The sequence below is a fragment of the Eretmochelys imbricata genome, chromosome 9, assembly GCF_965152235.1.
Source record: "Eretmochelys imbricata isolate rEreImb1 chromosome 9, rEreImb1.hap1, whole genome shotgun sequence".
Taxonomy (NCBI): Eukaryota; Metazoa; Chordata; order Testudines; family Cheloniidae; genus Eretmochelys; species Eretmochelys imbricata.
The window spans coordinates 76,260,513-76,276,403 of NC_135580.1; the positions used below are offsets into that span (position 1 = coordinate 76,260,513).

Below are 15,891 nucleotides of genomic sequence, written 5' to 3' on the forward strand. Positions count from 1 at the left end.
TCCTCAAGGCAGGGAGGAGAAAAGCCAAAATTTTGTTTTGTTAGACTGTTAGACACAAATGGTGTTGTTACATAACTAATGTTTAGTACGCCTACCTACCTAGCTGAGGGTTTCCCATAGCAAGCCAAGTAAAATCAAGGGTGACAAAGTCCCTAGTGGACTTCATGGAGTCCCAAGCCCATCTCCCTTTTGGGGTCAAAACTCTGCTTGGAGCAAGGTTTTCTTTGTTATTAATTTCCCCTTCTGGGGGTGGGGTGGGAAGGGCGCAGGGACAAAAGGGGTGGCAGTGTGGGGCTGCCGTTAGGGCCTAAAGGCCTTCCCCAAGGAGGCAGATGGCAGCACTTAGGCACTGGTTGAGAGCAGCAGCTGGCAGTGTCCTGGGCCGGTCCGGGCGGGGATGTGCAAACAAGCGAACCCCCTCCCCCGCAGGTGGGTGTCTTACAGCCCGCGCTGGGGGAGCCCCGCCCGTGTCAGCAGCCCGGGCAGGAGGCAGAGGGGGGGTTGGGAGGTTTTAACTAGACTGTGGAGTCTGGAGCCCATGGGGCAGCCGGCGCGACTCCTGGGTGGCGCCCCGGGAAAGCCACCGCCTCCTGCGGGCTCTTCGCCATGGGGACGGGCCTCTCGGGCCTCCCAAGGTAGCCTCCTGCACAGCAGACGGCAGTATTGTGATGCGCCCGCCCGCGCGGCTCCGCTCGCGTCAGTGCTACGATCGAGCCAGAGGTTTGACTCGCTGGACGCGCCGGGCCGCCCGCCCGCGCGCACGCACGCACGCACGGAGCATAGCGGCGGGGCGCGCGCGCACGCGCAGGCGGGCTCCTCCCCCTGGCCGGGGCTGAGGGGCGGGCGCTCGGCAGCGGTAGGGAGATTTGCGGTCGGACGCTGCGCAGCACGGAGCGGGCAGCACCATGGTGAAGATCGCCTTCAGTTCTCTCTTCGCCCACAAGGACGAGCCCAAGAAGGATGCAGCCGAGGCACTGGTAACTGACAAGGTGCGGTACGGGCTCTGCGGGGAGCGAGCCTCCTCCGCCGCCGGGGAGCGACGAGGGGAACCGGGCCGCCGCCATCTTCTCATAACGTCTGTTGTCTGGGGGCGGATATAGCGCTCTCAGCTAGGGGCTAAAATGGCGGAGGCCGAGGGCGCCCCCTAGGGAGGGGGCTCCCGCCTGCCGGGGGAGGGGGTCATCTGCCCTGGCGCCGTAGGGGGAAGAGGGGCCTCCTTCGGTCCCTGCACGGGGGAGGTGCCAGGTCACCTTCCCCCCAGTCCCACGGCGGGGTGGAGGCTCAGTGGCTTGCCTGCTGAGCTGCCGCCGCGGAGCGCGGCGCTGGTTTCTGCTGTGGCCTTCTGCTGCCCGGGCCACTCCTGCGCTTGCTCGGGGAAGCGCACGGGGAGCGAAAAGGAGGAGGGGAGGGATCCATTTTGTGTGTGTTGGGGGGGAGGGTACGGCAGTGTGTTATTGTTCCTGTCTCTAATGGAGGCCGGCCGGGGTGTGCAGGGCCCTCTGCACAGCCACTCTCTGTCCTTTAACCCACTTTCTGTTGTGATGGCGTCACGGATTGCGGGGCACCCCCGGAGGGACCCGCGCTAGCCAGCGTGCGGTGAGCTCCGCGCTTAACCAATGAAAGCCCTGCTGCGCAGCGAGCTCCGGGCTCTGGAGCTAATGGGGGACGGGGCTGACTTATGGAAATGGAATCGCATATGCCCTGCTTTCTGCTCTGTGCCACCCTTCGTGAGCCATGAATCCTCAACAGCTAAGAGTTCGTTGTGTTCCGTCCTCTGCCAGCTCCGAGGTTAGCTTTAAAACCCTCTGCAGGCTCCCAGTAAACAGTGTGTTTTCATGCTGGGGAATGATTACACTTCAGTTAACCAGCTGACCTGAGTGTTGATTTCAAACTCTAATATCACTCTTGCATAAGCATCCGTAGTGAAATTGGCAAAGAAAGTATCCTGGAAGGAGTGAGCCAACTAGCTCAAGCAGTTCTGTATATTTTATCTAAATCATGTTGCTGGTCAGAGCCTTTTTGTCACTCAAAATTGATTCTGCCTGAACACACAACTGCAACTGCTATTATGAAAGCATTGTTGATAATTATTAGGAAAGATGGAATTGTTGTAAACTGTCTAGGGTTATGGCAGTGTTTCTCAAACTTTTGTATTGGTGACCACTTCCATGCAGCAAACCTATGAGTGTGCCCCCCCTTATAAATTAAAAACACTTTTTTTTTCTATTTAACACTTATTATTGCTGGAGGCAAAGTGGGGCTTGAGGGTGGAGGCTGACCGCTTGTGACCCCCCCCATGTAATAACCTTGTGACCCCCTGAGGAGTCACGACCCGTTTGAGAACCCCTGGGTTATGACAGATCTGACTTAAAACTCTTCTTAGAAGAAATTCTTAATTTAAGTAAATCATAGAATATCTGGGTTGGAAGGGACCTCAGGAGGTCATCTAGTCCAACCCCCTGCTCAAAACAGTACAAATCCTCAACTAAATCATCCCAGCCAGGGCTTTGTCAAGCCTGACCTTGAAAACCTCTAAAGTCCCAGGCATGTATTCTCTGGGTTCTCCTGCCTCTCCCCTTATGAGTTATTAATATGGTTTATTCTACTACAGCCATTTAAATATGTGGGAAGACTTTATTTTCTTAAATGATGTACTATAAAGAAAAATTAGTGACTATTTTACATCATGCTTTTGCTTTAGTTAACTGTAGTCTTAATCTCTGATCATGGAATCATAGAATATCAGGGCTGGAAGGGACCTCAGGAGGTCATCTAGTCCAAACCCCTGCTCAAAGCAGGACCAATCCCCAATTTTTGCCCCAGATCCCCTAAATGGGCCCCTTAAGGATTGAACTCACAACCCTGGGTTTAGCAGGCCAGTGCTCAAACCACTGAGCTATCCCTCCCCTTTATGTAGCTGAACTGGCAGCTCTGGAAGGCTAATTTACCACCTGGTAATTGACACAGACACAACAGTTCAGAGGCTGAGTTCCCATCTATCCTGGGCTTTTGCATACCTGAAGGGGAAAATACATATTAGTTTTGAGATGGGGACTATATATGCAGCATATTCAACTGGTTCTCTTCTATTTGGCCAAAAAATGTCTGAGGCCTCTTGTCCTTAAATAGCATTGTGGATGTGTATATTTAATTATTCTCTTTAAGTTTCTTAACACTGTTCTAAATATGTTGCAGTGTACACATGTTTGTACATTATGCCATTCCCTTTTTCTTGCTTTCTCATTAAAATAAGATGAGCAGCTTGTGATCTGAGCTACTTTGTGTTGACTATATTATGCCTTTCAAAATACTCTCTCAAACTAAACAACATACACCTATAGACAAACTCCTCACTTCAACTCCAGTGCAATGTAGCAGATGGTCTTAGAAGTGGGTGAATGCCACGCAGATCCACTTAAATAAATGTGAATTCAGTTTGCATCCGATGAAGAGAGCTGTGGCTCATGAAAGCTTATGCTCAAATAAATTTGTTAGCCTCTAAGGTGCCACAAGTACTCCTTTTCAGTTTGGCTATGTTCACTTCCTTTTTGCATTTGCTGTAATAGTAGAAAGCAGACCAGTTTACTGGCTCAAATGTTTGCTGAAACAACACATTTAAGAGAGCACCAGAAAATACTTGTGCAGAAAACATTTTAACTCAGATGTCTGAGTCCACACATAGAATCTTTTTCTAAGATAAATAAGCAAACAGTAAATGTCTCATGACTTGTGTATAGTCATCACAAACCAACATAGCTAGTTTTTTTTTCTATTATTACATATTGAAATAAGCACCCATCTAGACTGCCTAGGGTACCTTAACAATTAGAACCACAGAATTCAGTAGCACACCAACATTTGATTTAAGTAATCATATGAAAGGGAGTGGAACTATTTAATGGTATATATGAATATGTGGTACAGTATCATGATAAAGATAGGCAGGGGCAAAATAAAACTGGCCTCAATAAATGTAAGCTTTCTTTAAAAGATGTTTTATTTTGTGCCACAATCTAAGTGTCTGTATGGTGAAACAAATTCTCACTAAACGTAAAATTAATTAATTTTAAAATATTTTTCAACCTTCTTTTAGTGGTCGTTTTGCTGCAGCAATACTTGTTACACCAGTAGTATGCTAGCAGAATGTCAGATAAACCAGCATCTGACGGGGTTCAGTGACAGGACAAAATTGTGTCAAACTGATTACTTAAGAGCTAGTTCCTTCGGTGTATGAATTTTCAAGTTTGCGCTTGGCAAAACATGGATATCCCTTTTTAAAAAGGAATTCAGTAATATTCTTACAAAAGGCCCTTTTAATGTGCTTATTTGGTTGTATTCCAGTAGTGCCTAGGGGGCCTAATCATGAATTAGGGTCCCACTGTGCTAGGCACAAACAATAGATGGTCCCCTATCCCAAAGAACTTGGAATCTAAGTCAATAGTAATCTCTTCCTGCACTAACGTGCCATGGGAAATCCAACCTATAGTTGTTTTCTGATGTTTTGATGCTCCGTTTGCTCAGCATATGTTGTTAGATGTGCGTGCAGTTGACAAACACAGCTAAGGGACACACAGTCAGTTTAAGATAACACTTACGTGAGATGTTAGCTTCCATTTCTTAAAAGTAACACCTTCTGTTACTTCTTTGAATAAAAATATTTTTCTCATTTGTTGTGTATTTGGCAATACTCTAGAGCCCACCTCCTGGTTGTATGGGCTTCTTACACAGCAACAGAGGGAGATGATCACTTAAAGAATTTGAAAAGGGTATTGTAAAACTACAAAAACTAGCATGGGACTGGGGGTAATAGGATGACACGGAGATATTTACATAGCATCTGGTGGACTTTGCTTTGATGTACTCTCTCCTGTCAGGAATAACTTCTGAAAGGAGGTCATTATATTAAGCACAAAAACAAGCTTTTAAAAAAGCTTTGATGAAATAAAAATGATCTTGTCTGCTGCTTTAAAAGTTTTTGAAACTTGCTGGAGTTTCTTCAGTTAAGATATTTGAAGAAGGGTAGTTAGTTATACACATGATGCTAAATAGACAGTTGAGAGGTGGCCTCAAGCTTATTAAATCTGCTGTATCTTGAACGTAAGACATAGCAATGAAATTTTGCATATTTTTAAAATTGAGTTAGAAAATGGCTACTCTTTAGGTTAGTGGAAATGTGTGTGTGTGGGGGGGGGTTCTTCTATACTTTGAGTCTACTGTGAGCAATTATTTATTTTGAATAGTCTGAAATGGGTCAGTTTAACTTCATAGGACATGCCATTTTTGCCAAATTCTGGCCAAGAATGGGCCAGAATTCCAAAGGATTTTTGAAATTGCTATTAGCTATATTTTTTACACTAACAACACTTTCATTGTACTTGTTTTTTAAAAAGTTGGTCTTAAGTTGCCATGGCATCATACCAGGAAAACCTTTCTCAGATAGAGCTCTTTTTCCCAAAGAGACAAAGTGACACCCCGTGTGGATCACAAGTCAAGCTTGAGCACTTAGACAGGTAGCAGAAGAACGATGACTGTAAATTCCAGGCAACTAAATTGTGTCAAATCTTTCATTCCTTTTTCTATAAAGGATCCAGAAATTGCAACACATGGAAATGAAAATTCATCTGGAAGATGTTTATTGACCCTTTTGGGTCTTGCGTTCATCTTAGCAGGGGTTGTAGTTGGTGGAGCCTGCATCTACAAGTACTTCATGCCTAAGGTAATGTGAATATTTATTTGTTTTGTTCAGAATAAATGTTTGGTTTTGTTAACTTTCCTATTTTGACAACCCCAAAATCAAAATATTAACTAATTGTAAGCAATAGATTTATTACAGGATTTCTGTCATGGTATTGATAAAAAATTCAGGCTTAACAACTGAAATGTGTTACAGGCCTTGACCCTTGAAGCTTGGATGGAAAAGAACTAAACTAAACTACAAACTAAACTTCTGATTTAGTGTTAGATTAAAATTTAAAAATAAAGTGCAACACCAAAAAATAACACAGCTGGCTTTTTTTGTTTTTAGCATAAGGTGTACCGTGGGGAAATGTGTTACTTTGAAAATGAAAATCAGGATCGTGCTATAGAACCATACTTCCTGCCCATTGCAGAAGAAGCTGATATTCGGGAAGATGATAACATAGCAATCATTGATGTTCCAGTTCCAAAGTTCTCAGATAGTGACCCAGCAGCTATTGTCCATGATTTTGACAGGGTGAGTTTAAAAGGGGCGTTTTAATGCTTTTAAAAAATGGATGGCTTTTACTACTGATGTGTCCTCTGGGTGATCGCTTTAAATGTCAGCTTTCTGTGACTTTGTTTTTCAGTGTGGCACCAACAATTATGCATCTCACACTTCTAGTAATGAAATGTCTGTTGATAATCTGTCTCTTTGTGTTAACAAAGCTTGCTAGTCTAGATGTAAACTCTAGCTACACTACTCTCTCTTAAAACTGGAAGTCTTTTCAACCATAAATTAAATGAAACCGGTTCAATTAACAGAATGGATCCATCAGTTGGTGTGTGATTTGACAATGTTGCCCATGATAGATTTCGTAACTCCTGGGAATGAATTGTGCAATTTGAACTGGGGAAAGGAATGAGAGTTTTGAACCTGAATTGGGACAGGAGAGTAAAAATTGCCAATAAAAATAAAATCTTTCGTACAAGATCTTTTTTAGTTGCCTACTACAGTAAAATGCAAACTGAGGGAAGGCCCATACAGCAAAACAAATATCAACTTCTATTTATTTTGTGGGTGTGGCAGAAAGGAAGTTTCTGACAAACTCCTATTTTAAATGTATTTAAAAGTAGTTGAAAACAAGGAACTGACAGCATTGTTGGGCTAGTCATATATGACGTCCGAGAGCCAGAATTCGGTGGGGTGGGCTGGGGTGTAAAAACATTACTGCAAAAGTAACCAAAACTTATATTTAACCTCAAATATAAAGATCACTTAGAGATGAAAGTCTCTTTTTCAAAAAACATAACAAAATAAACCTAGGTACTTAGTTTGAGAACAACCGCCCTCAAAGTTTGTATCCCAGTCAGTCTTCTCCAAAACTGGTCGTCTTGTCAGCTATTCAGACATCAATCAAAATTGGCATTTTTGAAAATTAACCCTAATTTTGCAAGGATAGGGTGTGGGAAATAAAGACCTCCTAAGAAGGAAAGCAACTCTGAGAGTATTACACTAAATTGTAGGCATTTTCAAATATTTTTCTCAAGGTGGATTTCAGAAGTTAAAAACAACAACAAACATTAAATTGCTTTTCAGAAGTGTATACTGAAGTTTGTTTTTATCTTTGGACAGTCCAAGACTTCTACAGATTAAATTTCAATTTATTTTGGGGAGGGCATCTCTGGAATGGAAACTGGTGTGCGTGTCCTTTTTTTCAAAGTCTACTGCCTACATATAAAATAAACGGAACATCAAAATGTGTATTCTTCTTAATGTTTAACATTTCAAGTTTCTGCTGACTCCTTTTTACTTCTTGTTTTCTTCACCCTCCTGTATGCCCTCTGTGTACTTTTCTTTTTCCTAAGTTGTGTTCTTGCCACACTCCTCCCCACATGTAGAGCATGTGCATGCTTCTGCCTATCTACCCGCAGTTATTCATTGCTGTAAGGCAATTCTTTTTAAAAACCTTCCCTTAGTTTTCCTTGGCTGTGAAGCTATAAATCAGCCCCTGCTCACTGGAAACAATGTATTTCCAGAGTCCTGAAGCAGAAATCACTTGTGCTGGAGAGTAATGAAGCCTTTTTCCTTCCTTGCTATAATTTGAAATGTCATTTTAACTGACAATTTGGTTAACTTTGTTCTCTCCCCCTCTTTAATCCCATGAAGTTAGCAGCTATTGGCTGCTAAAATCATGTTAGGGTTGGGGAGGGAAGGAGAAAGATAATCAGAATGATGTGGGTGTTTTAAAGATGTTTCATGACCTGCTAGGTTTAGCAGGCCAGTTTAGTGCTTTCAAGCCAAACACTTTTTTTCCAAGAACTGGCTATAAAAAGGACTTTCTGATAATATGAGACAGTTTGCCTCTTCTGTCTGGATTTGAGGGAGTCTTTCGTGGTCATATGTCAAAAGAGAGACTGAAAAAGGCTACAACTGGGGTTTCTGTGTAATGATTGAAGTCTACCTGGACTACTGCTGAACCTTTATTGAGTGCAAAAAACTCATGTTGAAATGCCTAGGGAATTACTACTTACTAAAAACTTAATACACTTTTTTTCTCTTCTAACCAGTACTGAAACTCTCACTATTGTTTATGTATAAACATATCACGTCGATAAACAGAAATTACTTTGAGTACTAAGAGTTAGCATCTACAGTTGTTAAGGATAGATTTTGTTTTAAAATTAATTAATTTGACAGAACCTTGCCATCAGTTGAAGAGACTAAGTGGGTTATGGTAACTTTTTAGTGAGGTTCTGCAAAGTATTTTGCTAAATTATAGTTCATACAAATACTTTAGTCTAGCTGTTTATATTGGTACCTACACTGTCCCATGAGGATTCTCTATCTTCTAGCTAAAGGAAAGTAACTGGAAAGTGACAAATCGGGGTATAAACAATGAGGAGTCCTTGTGGCATCTTAGAGACTAACCAATTTATTTGGACCTAAGCTTTCATGGGCTAAAACCCACTTCATCAGATGCATGGAGTAAAAAATACATTAAGCAGTATAAATATTACAGCACATGAAAAGGTGGGAGTTGCCTTACCAAGTGCGGAGTCAGTGCTAATGAGGCCAATTCAATTAATGTGGGAGTGGCCTATTCTCAACAGTTGACAAGAAGGGGCGAATATCAAGAGGGAAAATTACTTTTGTAGTGCTAACACCACCAGTGCAATCAAGGTAGACGTCGCCCATTTCTAATAGTTGACAGAAGGTGTGAGTATCAGCAGAGGGGAAATTACTTTTTGTAGTGACCCATCCACTCACAGTCTTTATTCAGGCCTAATTTGATGGTGGAAACAAATCAGGGTATGTTTCCAGAAAACGAAGCCAGAACATGGATGTGCTATTTCTGACTAGAGCCACATTTTAATTAGGGTCCTATAATTACAAGAACATATCTTCAGTATACCAAGCCCTCTCCCTGATATTAACTGTCATAAGACGCTCCTTCCTGGTAGGAAGACTCTCCTTTTTAAAGTGTGAAGGCTTATACTCCTGTGGTCTGTCTTTCACTTCCTGTTAAGAGGCTCTCTTACATGAGGTAGAGCTATAGCCTTTTTCATGTTCTGAAATTACCTACAATAAACTTTTTTAGTTCCATCACTGCTTGGTCTAAAAACACTAATTCTGTTTTGATGTTTTTAATATTCACTGATCTTGGCCTGCTAGATACTTAATGAGTTTTCTGTTTCACAGAATCTAACAGTCAGTTGTAATCATCACAAATTAAGATAACACTTGATTTATTGAGAACAGCTGTTAAACTTCTTTCCATAATAGCTTCTGACTGCTTATCTTGACTTACAACTGGGTAACTGCTATGTGATCCCTCTGAACACATCCATTGTTATGCCACCAAGGAATCTGATGGACCTGTTCGCAAAACTGGCGGTATGTACAACTTCTTCACTACTTTGAATAGTACAGCTAAAGGAGTGATTTCTGTTAATAAATGAAACTGCAAGTAAAAAGTTCAGTAGCAGTAACCTTCCCACAGTGAACCTTTTTGCTCCCAAGGGTATTGTTCCTCGGTTTACTGTGGTGTTGTGGTAAAGCTTCATGGTCATTCTTCAGTACATTTTGTACCTGTTGAATGGATAACGAACTTGAGTTTTCAGGATAGCAGCTCTCAAATACTAAATATCTAGCTTTAAGAAAGCTAAGTACTTGCAAATAACATCAGATCTGGCCACTATGGAGAAACGTGCAGCAGACTTCAGAAAACAAAGGTCTGAAACTGGAAGTTACTGTAACGGTTTGTGTTGATTTAATAGAAACTTTCATAAACGAACTGTATTCACTTGCTTTTCCAATTGTTGACCTCAAATCATTCACTGAAGTGCAGTTGTGAGCTTTTCATGATACAGACTCAAAACCAGTGGCTTGGCAACTGTGTTAAATTCTGGAACGAATTGGCACTTTCAAGGGACTCTACTTTTTTAGAGTTAAAGTAAGAAAAACCTGATTTCTGCCTCCAAATGAGATTTTAAAACTGGGTTTAAACTTTCCCTGGCTGTGTTTTTACGTAAATATTTTTTCAAAGCCAGTGTAGACTTGTGAAATTTGATCCATACATCAGCTTGTTAAATAGAGCAATATAATAATTTTTCAGCTTCATGAAGACATTAAACTTTCATATAACCTAAATTTTATATTTTAAAAATAAACATTTTTAACCCAAATAGGAAACCGCTATTAAATTATTTGACTTGATCTTAAATTTTAGGGTTTTTTACTCAAAACCCGGAAAATCAGATGGCCTTTTGAAGCTATTTAAAACGTCTAATATTATTTAGGCTCCCTATAAACTAAAGAAAAACAATGTGTCATGACAAAGCATTGAAATCAATAGAATGTAGTTATCACCTCTGACCAGAGAGAGAAACTTAAAGGCTGATGGTTTCTAGGTTTAGTTACTTGTGTTGGAAACAGTAATAACTTTTGCTAGGAAGTGCCCATATCTCCATGGAAGCAGACTTTATAATCCTTTCCTATGTAGTGTATGTGCGTTTTGAAAAGGAGCAGGCATGATAGTGTCTAATAGCTGGACTGAAGGAAGAGGATCATGTTTTAGCATAATGCACACTGCTCCTCCTGTCATGAACATTACAATACCATATGGCAGTGTTTCCCAAACTTGAGATGCCACTTGTTCAGGGAAAGCCCCTGGTGGGCCAGGCTGGTTTGTTTACCAGCTGCGTCCGCAGGTTTGGCCGATTGCGGCTCCCACTGGCTGCGGTTTGCTGCCGCAGGCCAATGGGGGCTGCGAGAAGTGGCGCGGGCCGAGGGACATACCGGCCTCCAGTTCCCGCAGCCCCCATTGGCCTGCAGCAGCGAACCGCAGCCAATGGGAGCCGCGATCGGCCGAACCTGCGGACGCAGCTGGTAAACAAACTGGCCTCGCCCACCAGGGGCTTTCCCTGAACAAGCGGCGTCCCAAGTTTGGGAAACGCTGCCATATGCTATAGTGGGCATATAACTTAGCTGCAGAAGCAGAAGCTTCATATTTGCCATATCGTTAATATATTTGGAAGCAGTAGCTGCACTCTTTTGTGTATTCATGGTATTGGAGATAGTTTGTCTCAAATAAGGAAAATACAGAAATACCACTTTTGAATAATGGTGGGGGTTGAACCGTCTACTTAGACTGTTAGACTTAGTTTCTTCATGTGCTTGGGTTGTGTGAGTGGGTCTAGCTTCTAACTACAACTTTCCTAATATAGTACCCCAATTAGCTTGAATTAACTTGAGTGTGACCCTTAATGATGGGTAGGTAATGTTAAAAATGAATCCTGTTTTTGTTTTAACAATCTAATGAATAGAATCCAGTAGGGGGTCAAAATTATTTATTCTTTATGTGACCATCCAGAAGACTAGTATCATTTCTTAACAGAACATTAATGAAGGAATTTAACTCCCTTGTCTCTTTTTTTAGACTGGTTCTTACTTGCCTCAGACTTATCTAGTTCGTGAAGAAATGGTGGTAACAGAAGAGATAGATAATGTGTCTGATTTGGGCATCTTCATTTACCAGCTTTGTGTAGGAAAAGAGACCTTCAGACTGCAGCGCAGAGATCAGAGAGCAGGTGAGTGTTTCCTCCAGTATAGGAAATATACTACCTCAATAGAGAGGGGAAATAGGAAACTTAAAAACTTCACTCCAGAAACATGTAGGTGTTAATGCCCCACTAAACAGGCTGTTACTACATTTACCTACATTTTTATTTTAATGTAGTTTTGTTCCCCTTTAGATTCTTTGAGTCTGAAGTTTTTCTTCTCCAATGAGACATAGTCTATTACCACTTACAAAACCCTCAATGATATGCCCAAAACACCAACCTGAACATGAGTTCACTTTCACTCTTTCATTTTAGTCAGAGATCCTGAGGCAGTAGAGTATTTGGAATTTGAGAAACTAGCTTACATAGAAATCTTGTTTGCAGGGTGGGAGGGACATCCAAATTTAACAGTCTAATGTTTGGATAATTGGTCTTCAGATAATAGGGGATTTCTCTTTTGTTAGTTACACATTGACAAATTGTAGAATCTATTTTAGAGACTTGTTGTCACAAGTAATGAATGCTTCAAGGGAATCTTAAAAGGAAATCTGAAATACAGATGCCTAGATCTGCATGTGATACCAGTTGACTTTCATACTTTAATCCTAAACATTTTGATGCAAGATTCAGTTGCAACCAAACTAGAGCACTGCCGTCTATTCAGGAATGAATTTGGTATCTAAGCTGTTTGAAGTGGGTCTGAATACACAAATATGCTGCCAAAGCACTAATGGTACTGGGTGCTTTCTGGTCATCACAGTTCTTTAAAGCACTCAAGGGGTTTTTTAATACTAGAATTACTGTATGTAGTTCACAGTATAGTTAAGTCAGTCCCTTCTAGAAATTAAACCTTTGCACCCTAATATATAGGGGTTGGTTAGAGGAAGTTGTTTGCCAAACAGTGAACTTATCCAATTTTTCCTCCCTGCTCCATTTTACAGTGATCCTCTTGTCTGAAGTGATCTGACAGGATATTCCTTCACAGCCTGTTGGTGCTGCTCTTTGTATCTTAAATTTGCAGGTGCTTCTAGCCTGGGCTTGCCAGGGAGTAAGGGACCCTACTAATATGTGTTGCTGTTAGGTAACTGGTACAACTCCACCTTGTTGTCTCAACATTTATGTTTGTCTTCTTCCTGCTCCAAATCCACTTGGATTTTGCGTGTTTCTTTGATAGTGTTGCTATTGGCAGAATAAGACTTTGAAGGATCAGTTGATTTGTTTCTGCTTCTGTCCTTCTGACAGCAGAAGGAAAGCTTTATATGCAGAAACGGGAATCTCTCAGTCCCCCTGAGAAGCTTACAGCAGTGATGGGGAGGTTGTTAATATTAACTCCCTTGGTAGGCACACACTTTTTTAGTTCAGATAGATGCTCTGTTCCAGTGAGTGGTCAATGCACTGAAGACTTTGAGTAGTGTACTGCACTTGCCTAAATACGAAGTAATCAGTTTTCGTTTGCTCTAGTGTATTAACCCTCCATTTGTGTCGCTGACATGCCATGCTAATGCATTAGCACTGACAGCAGGAGTTCAAATCTGCCATTTACATGAGTTGGTTGCATGTAAGTCTTTTCCAGGAAATAAGTAAAAATACTTTACTGTGCTACAGTATGTTGCTGTAATTAAGCTGGTTTTTCCTTACTTTTTTTTTTAAGGGTTTTGTAATTATACTGTTAAGAGAATTGCTTGGGTCTAAAACTCTCCATAGAAAATCCTAGTCTAAAAGATAACGTCTTGTTGTTAATATGTAGTAAATGCCTCCATGCCCTATATAACCAGTGACACTAAAACTGATGAAAATTAAATGGTATATTCTCATTTTGCAAACACTTCTTCTGGGGGAAGAGAAGAGAAAATAATAGGAAGAGGCAACTGATATTGGGGGTTGAAGACACGGTACCTTTAGTTAGAGGTCCTCGACTCTGGAGTTTATGTCCTGGATTTTTTCACCACTAATTTGTGGACACTTCAGACAAGTTGTTTCACAGGAAGTTTTTTGGGCTTGAGGAACAGAGGAGGAAGGACAGTAGTGTGTGGCTTGTTTTTGTTTACATATAGTAAATTTTTAACTGAGACTCCATATACACGGCAGTTTTATACCCAGTTACAGAACTTCCCACTGACATTATAAACTTTCTACAAAAGCTATTTTAAAATAAGCAAAAATTCAAAGTGAAGGCCAACATTCTCGTCAGTTTATCATAACGGTATAAACAGACTGTTAGCAGCTAGTACTCTGGAAGACAGATTTCAGAGTAGCAGCCATGTTAGTCTGTATTTGCAAAAAGAAAAGGAGTACTTGTGGCACCTTAGACTAACAAATTTATTTGAGCATAAGCTTTCGTGAGCTACAGTTCACTTCATCGAAAGCTTATACTCAAATAAATTTGTTAGTCTCTAAGGTGCCACAAGTACTCCTTTTCCTTTTACTCTGGAAGAGACTTTCATTGGAAACTCTTGTTCTGTGTGTTCTGTTAAACTACCCAAACAAAACTAATGCTAATAGTCAGCTTCTTAGCTTTCATGAGGTATCTGACATCACTGAGAGCACTCCACTAGGGAGACTGAATTTGATCAACTATTGATTTGATTACGGTATTGCCATTTTGATTACAGTATTTCGCTTGTCCTTCTGTCTAATCTGTTTTCATTAAAACTATGTGGGAGAATCAATTTGGGTATGGTAGGGGTCTGCTGCTGACATGTACTGAGAATGCTCTGTCAAGTTTTTAATGTATTTTATCCATTGTCAGCAGAGTGGCAATCAAGGGCACGATCCTATTCCTATCAGTGAGTGGAAGCTTTGCTATTTATTTCACTGGGACCAAGATTGGGCCCCAGAGGAGTAATCTCTGCAGTGTTTTGGTGTAAATGTATCTGGCTGAACAAAAAAGGATTGTGTTCTGCAACACCCTCTCTGCAGCCACTTCAGAATTCTCTGAACCCAGGAAGGGAAAGAGGAGCCAAAGGGAGAATTGCCTTCAGGAGCTTGGAAGAGTTAAGAGGGGCTATGGTTTAGTAGAGAGGCTTATGGCATGACCTTAATTAGTTTAGAGACAGCAGCTTACAGTCTGAAGGGCTGAGGGGATACTGGAAACAGAAAGAAATTTACGTTTATTCATAAGAGGTATTTAACACCTGTTTGTTTAGCCCTAGTATAATGTCAACACAGCTCTGAGAATAGTGGGCTTTTTATAATTAAACAGTAGAAACAAGCTTGTATACAATCATAGTGATAACTAACTGAATGACCTTACACTATTATTGAGTACTTAATTGTATATTGCCAGACTAAGCTAGTCATAAACTGCTATCTCCTAAGAAATATATAGATACTTCTAGATATCTGTAAAGAACACAATGTTGTAGCTTGCTAATTTACTTTTTTCTTCCACCCAGGTCTCCAGAAGCGCTCAGCTGAGAACTGTCGTACAATCAGACACTTTGAAAATTCTTTTGTCATTGAAACAAAGATCTGTCAACAGTGAAAGACACTGGATGGAAAGTGACTATTTCACATCTTCATTAAGAAGTCTGAGCTTTACAGTTTGACTTCTAAATTAAAATGTGCAGTGATAATCAAAAGCCTTATTATGCATCTCCTGTGTATTGCTTCTATTACAAAACCACCATTTCAGCTTTCTTTGATCCTTGGTATAACAGTATTTTTAGTTGTCTTACGTAAAACTGAAATTTGAGATGTTTAGAAGAAATGTGTTATCAACTTATCCGTTGACTGCGTCTGACTTAGAATTTTTCTGGGAAAGGCAGAAAAAAAATACATATATAATGTTAATTGATTCCTTGGTTGGAATTACTCCTGGGGGAATTCTGCACCACTGTGCATGTACAGAATTTATGTCCCCTGCAGAGTTCTTTGTTTCCCCACAGAAAAATGACTTTGACGGGGATGCAAAGGGAAGCCACAAAAATGGTCATGCAACCCTCCCGAGCAGTACGTTTTGGCTGCCCAGGGCAGCCGGCTGTGAGGCGGGACTGGGGAAGATCCGGCTGATGGCTCCTACCATCATGCCAGGCTCAGCTGCTAGTCCCAGCTGGGCTGGAGAGGACGGGACTTCCTCTTCCCCTGCACTGCATCCAGGGCTGTGTCAGACCCACCCCCAGATTTCTCCCCTGGCTGTAGGAAGCTCTA

At 41.3% G+C, this 15,891-nt stretch overlaps 1 protein-coding gene across 2 annotated transcripts; it reads left to right on the plus strand.

Moving 5' to 3' along the window:
• The first annotated feature begins 821 nt into the window (after nucleotides 1–821).
• ITM2A (integral membrane protein 2A) lies at nucleotides 822–15,538 on the plus strand. 2 transcript variants are annotated; one of them, XM_077827339.1, is made up of 6 exons: nucleotides 822–989; nucleotides 5,585–5,716; nucleotides 6,026–6,214; nucleotides 9,464–9,574; nucleotides 11,619–11,769; nucleotides 15,138–15,538. In XM_077827339.1, the coding sequence occupies exons 1-6, from the start codon at nucleotides 906–908 to the stop codon at nucleotides 15,224–15,226; spliced, it is 756 nt and encodes a 251-aa protein (XP_077683465.1). In that variant the 5' UTR covers nucleotides 822–905; the 3' UTR covers nucleotides 15,227–15,538. The 2 variants fall into 2 exon arrangements, with proteins under 2 accessions (XP_077683465.1, XP_077683466.1); XM_077827340.1 differs by having other exon boundaries at nucleotides 822–977.
• The last annotated feature ends 353 nt before the right edge of the window (nucleotides 15,539–15,891 follow it).

Coding starts and splice junctions, on each gene's coding strand:
- ITM2A (XM_077827339.1), top strand. CDS start 906: ATGGTGAAGATCGCCTTCAGTTCTCTCTTCGCCCACAAGGACGAGCCC. Junction 990..5,584: donor AGGCACTGGTAACTGACAAG/GTGCGGTACGGG, acceptor TTTTCTATAAAG/GATCCAGAAATTGCAACACA. Junction 5,717..6,025: donor ACAAGTACTTCATGCCTAAG/GTAATGTGAATA, acceptor TTTTGTTTTTAG/CATAAGGTGTACCGTGGGGA.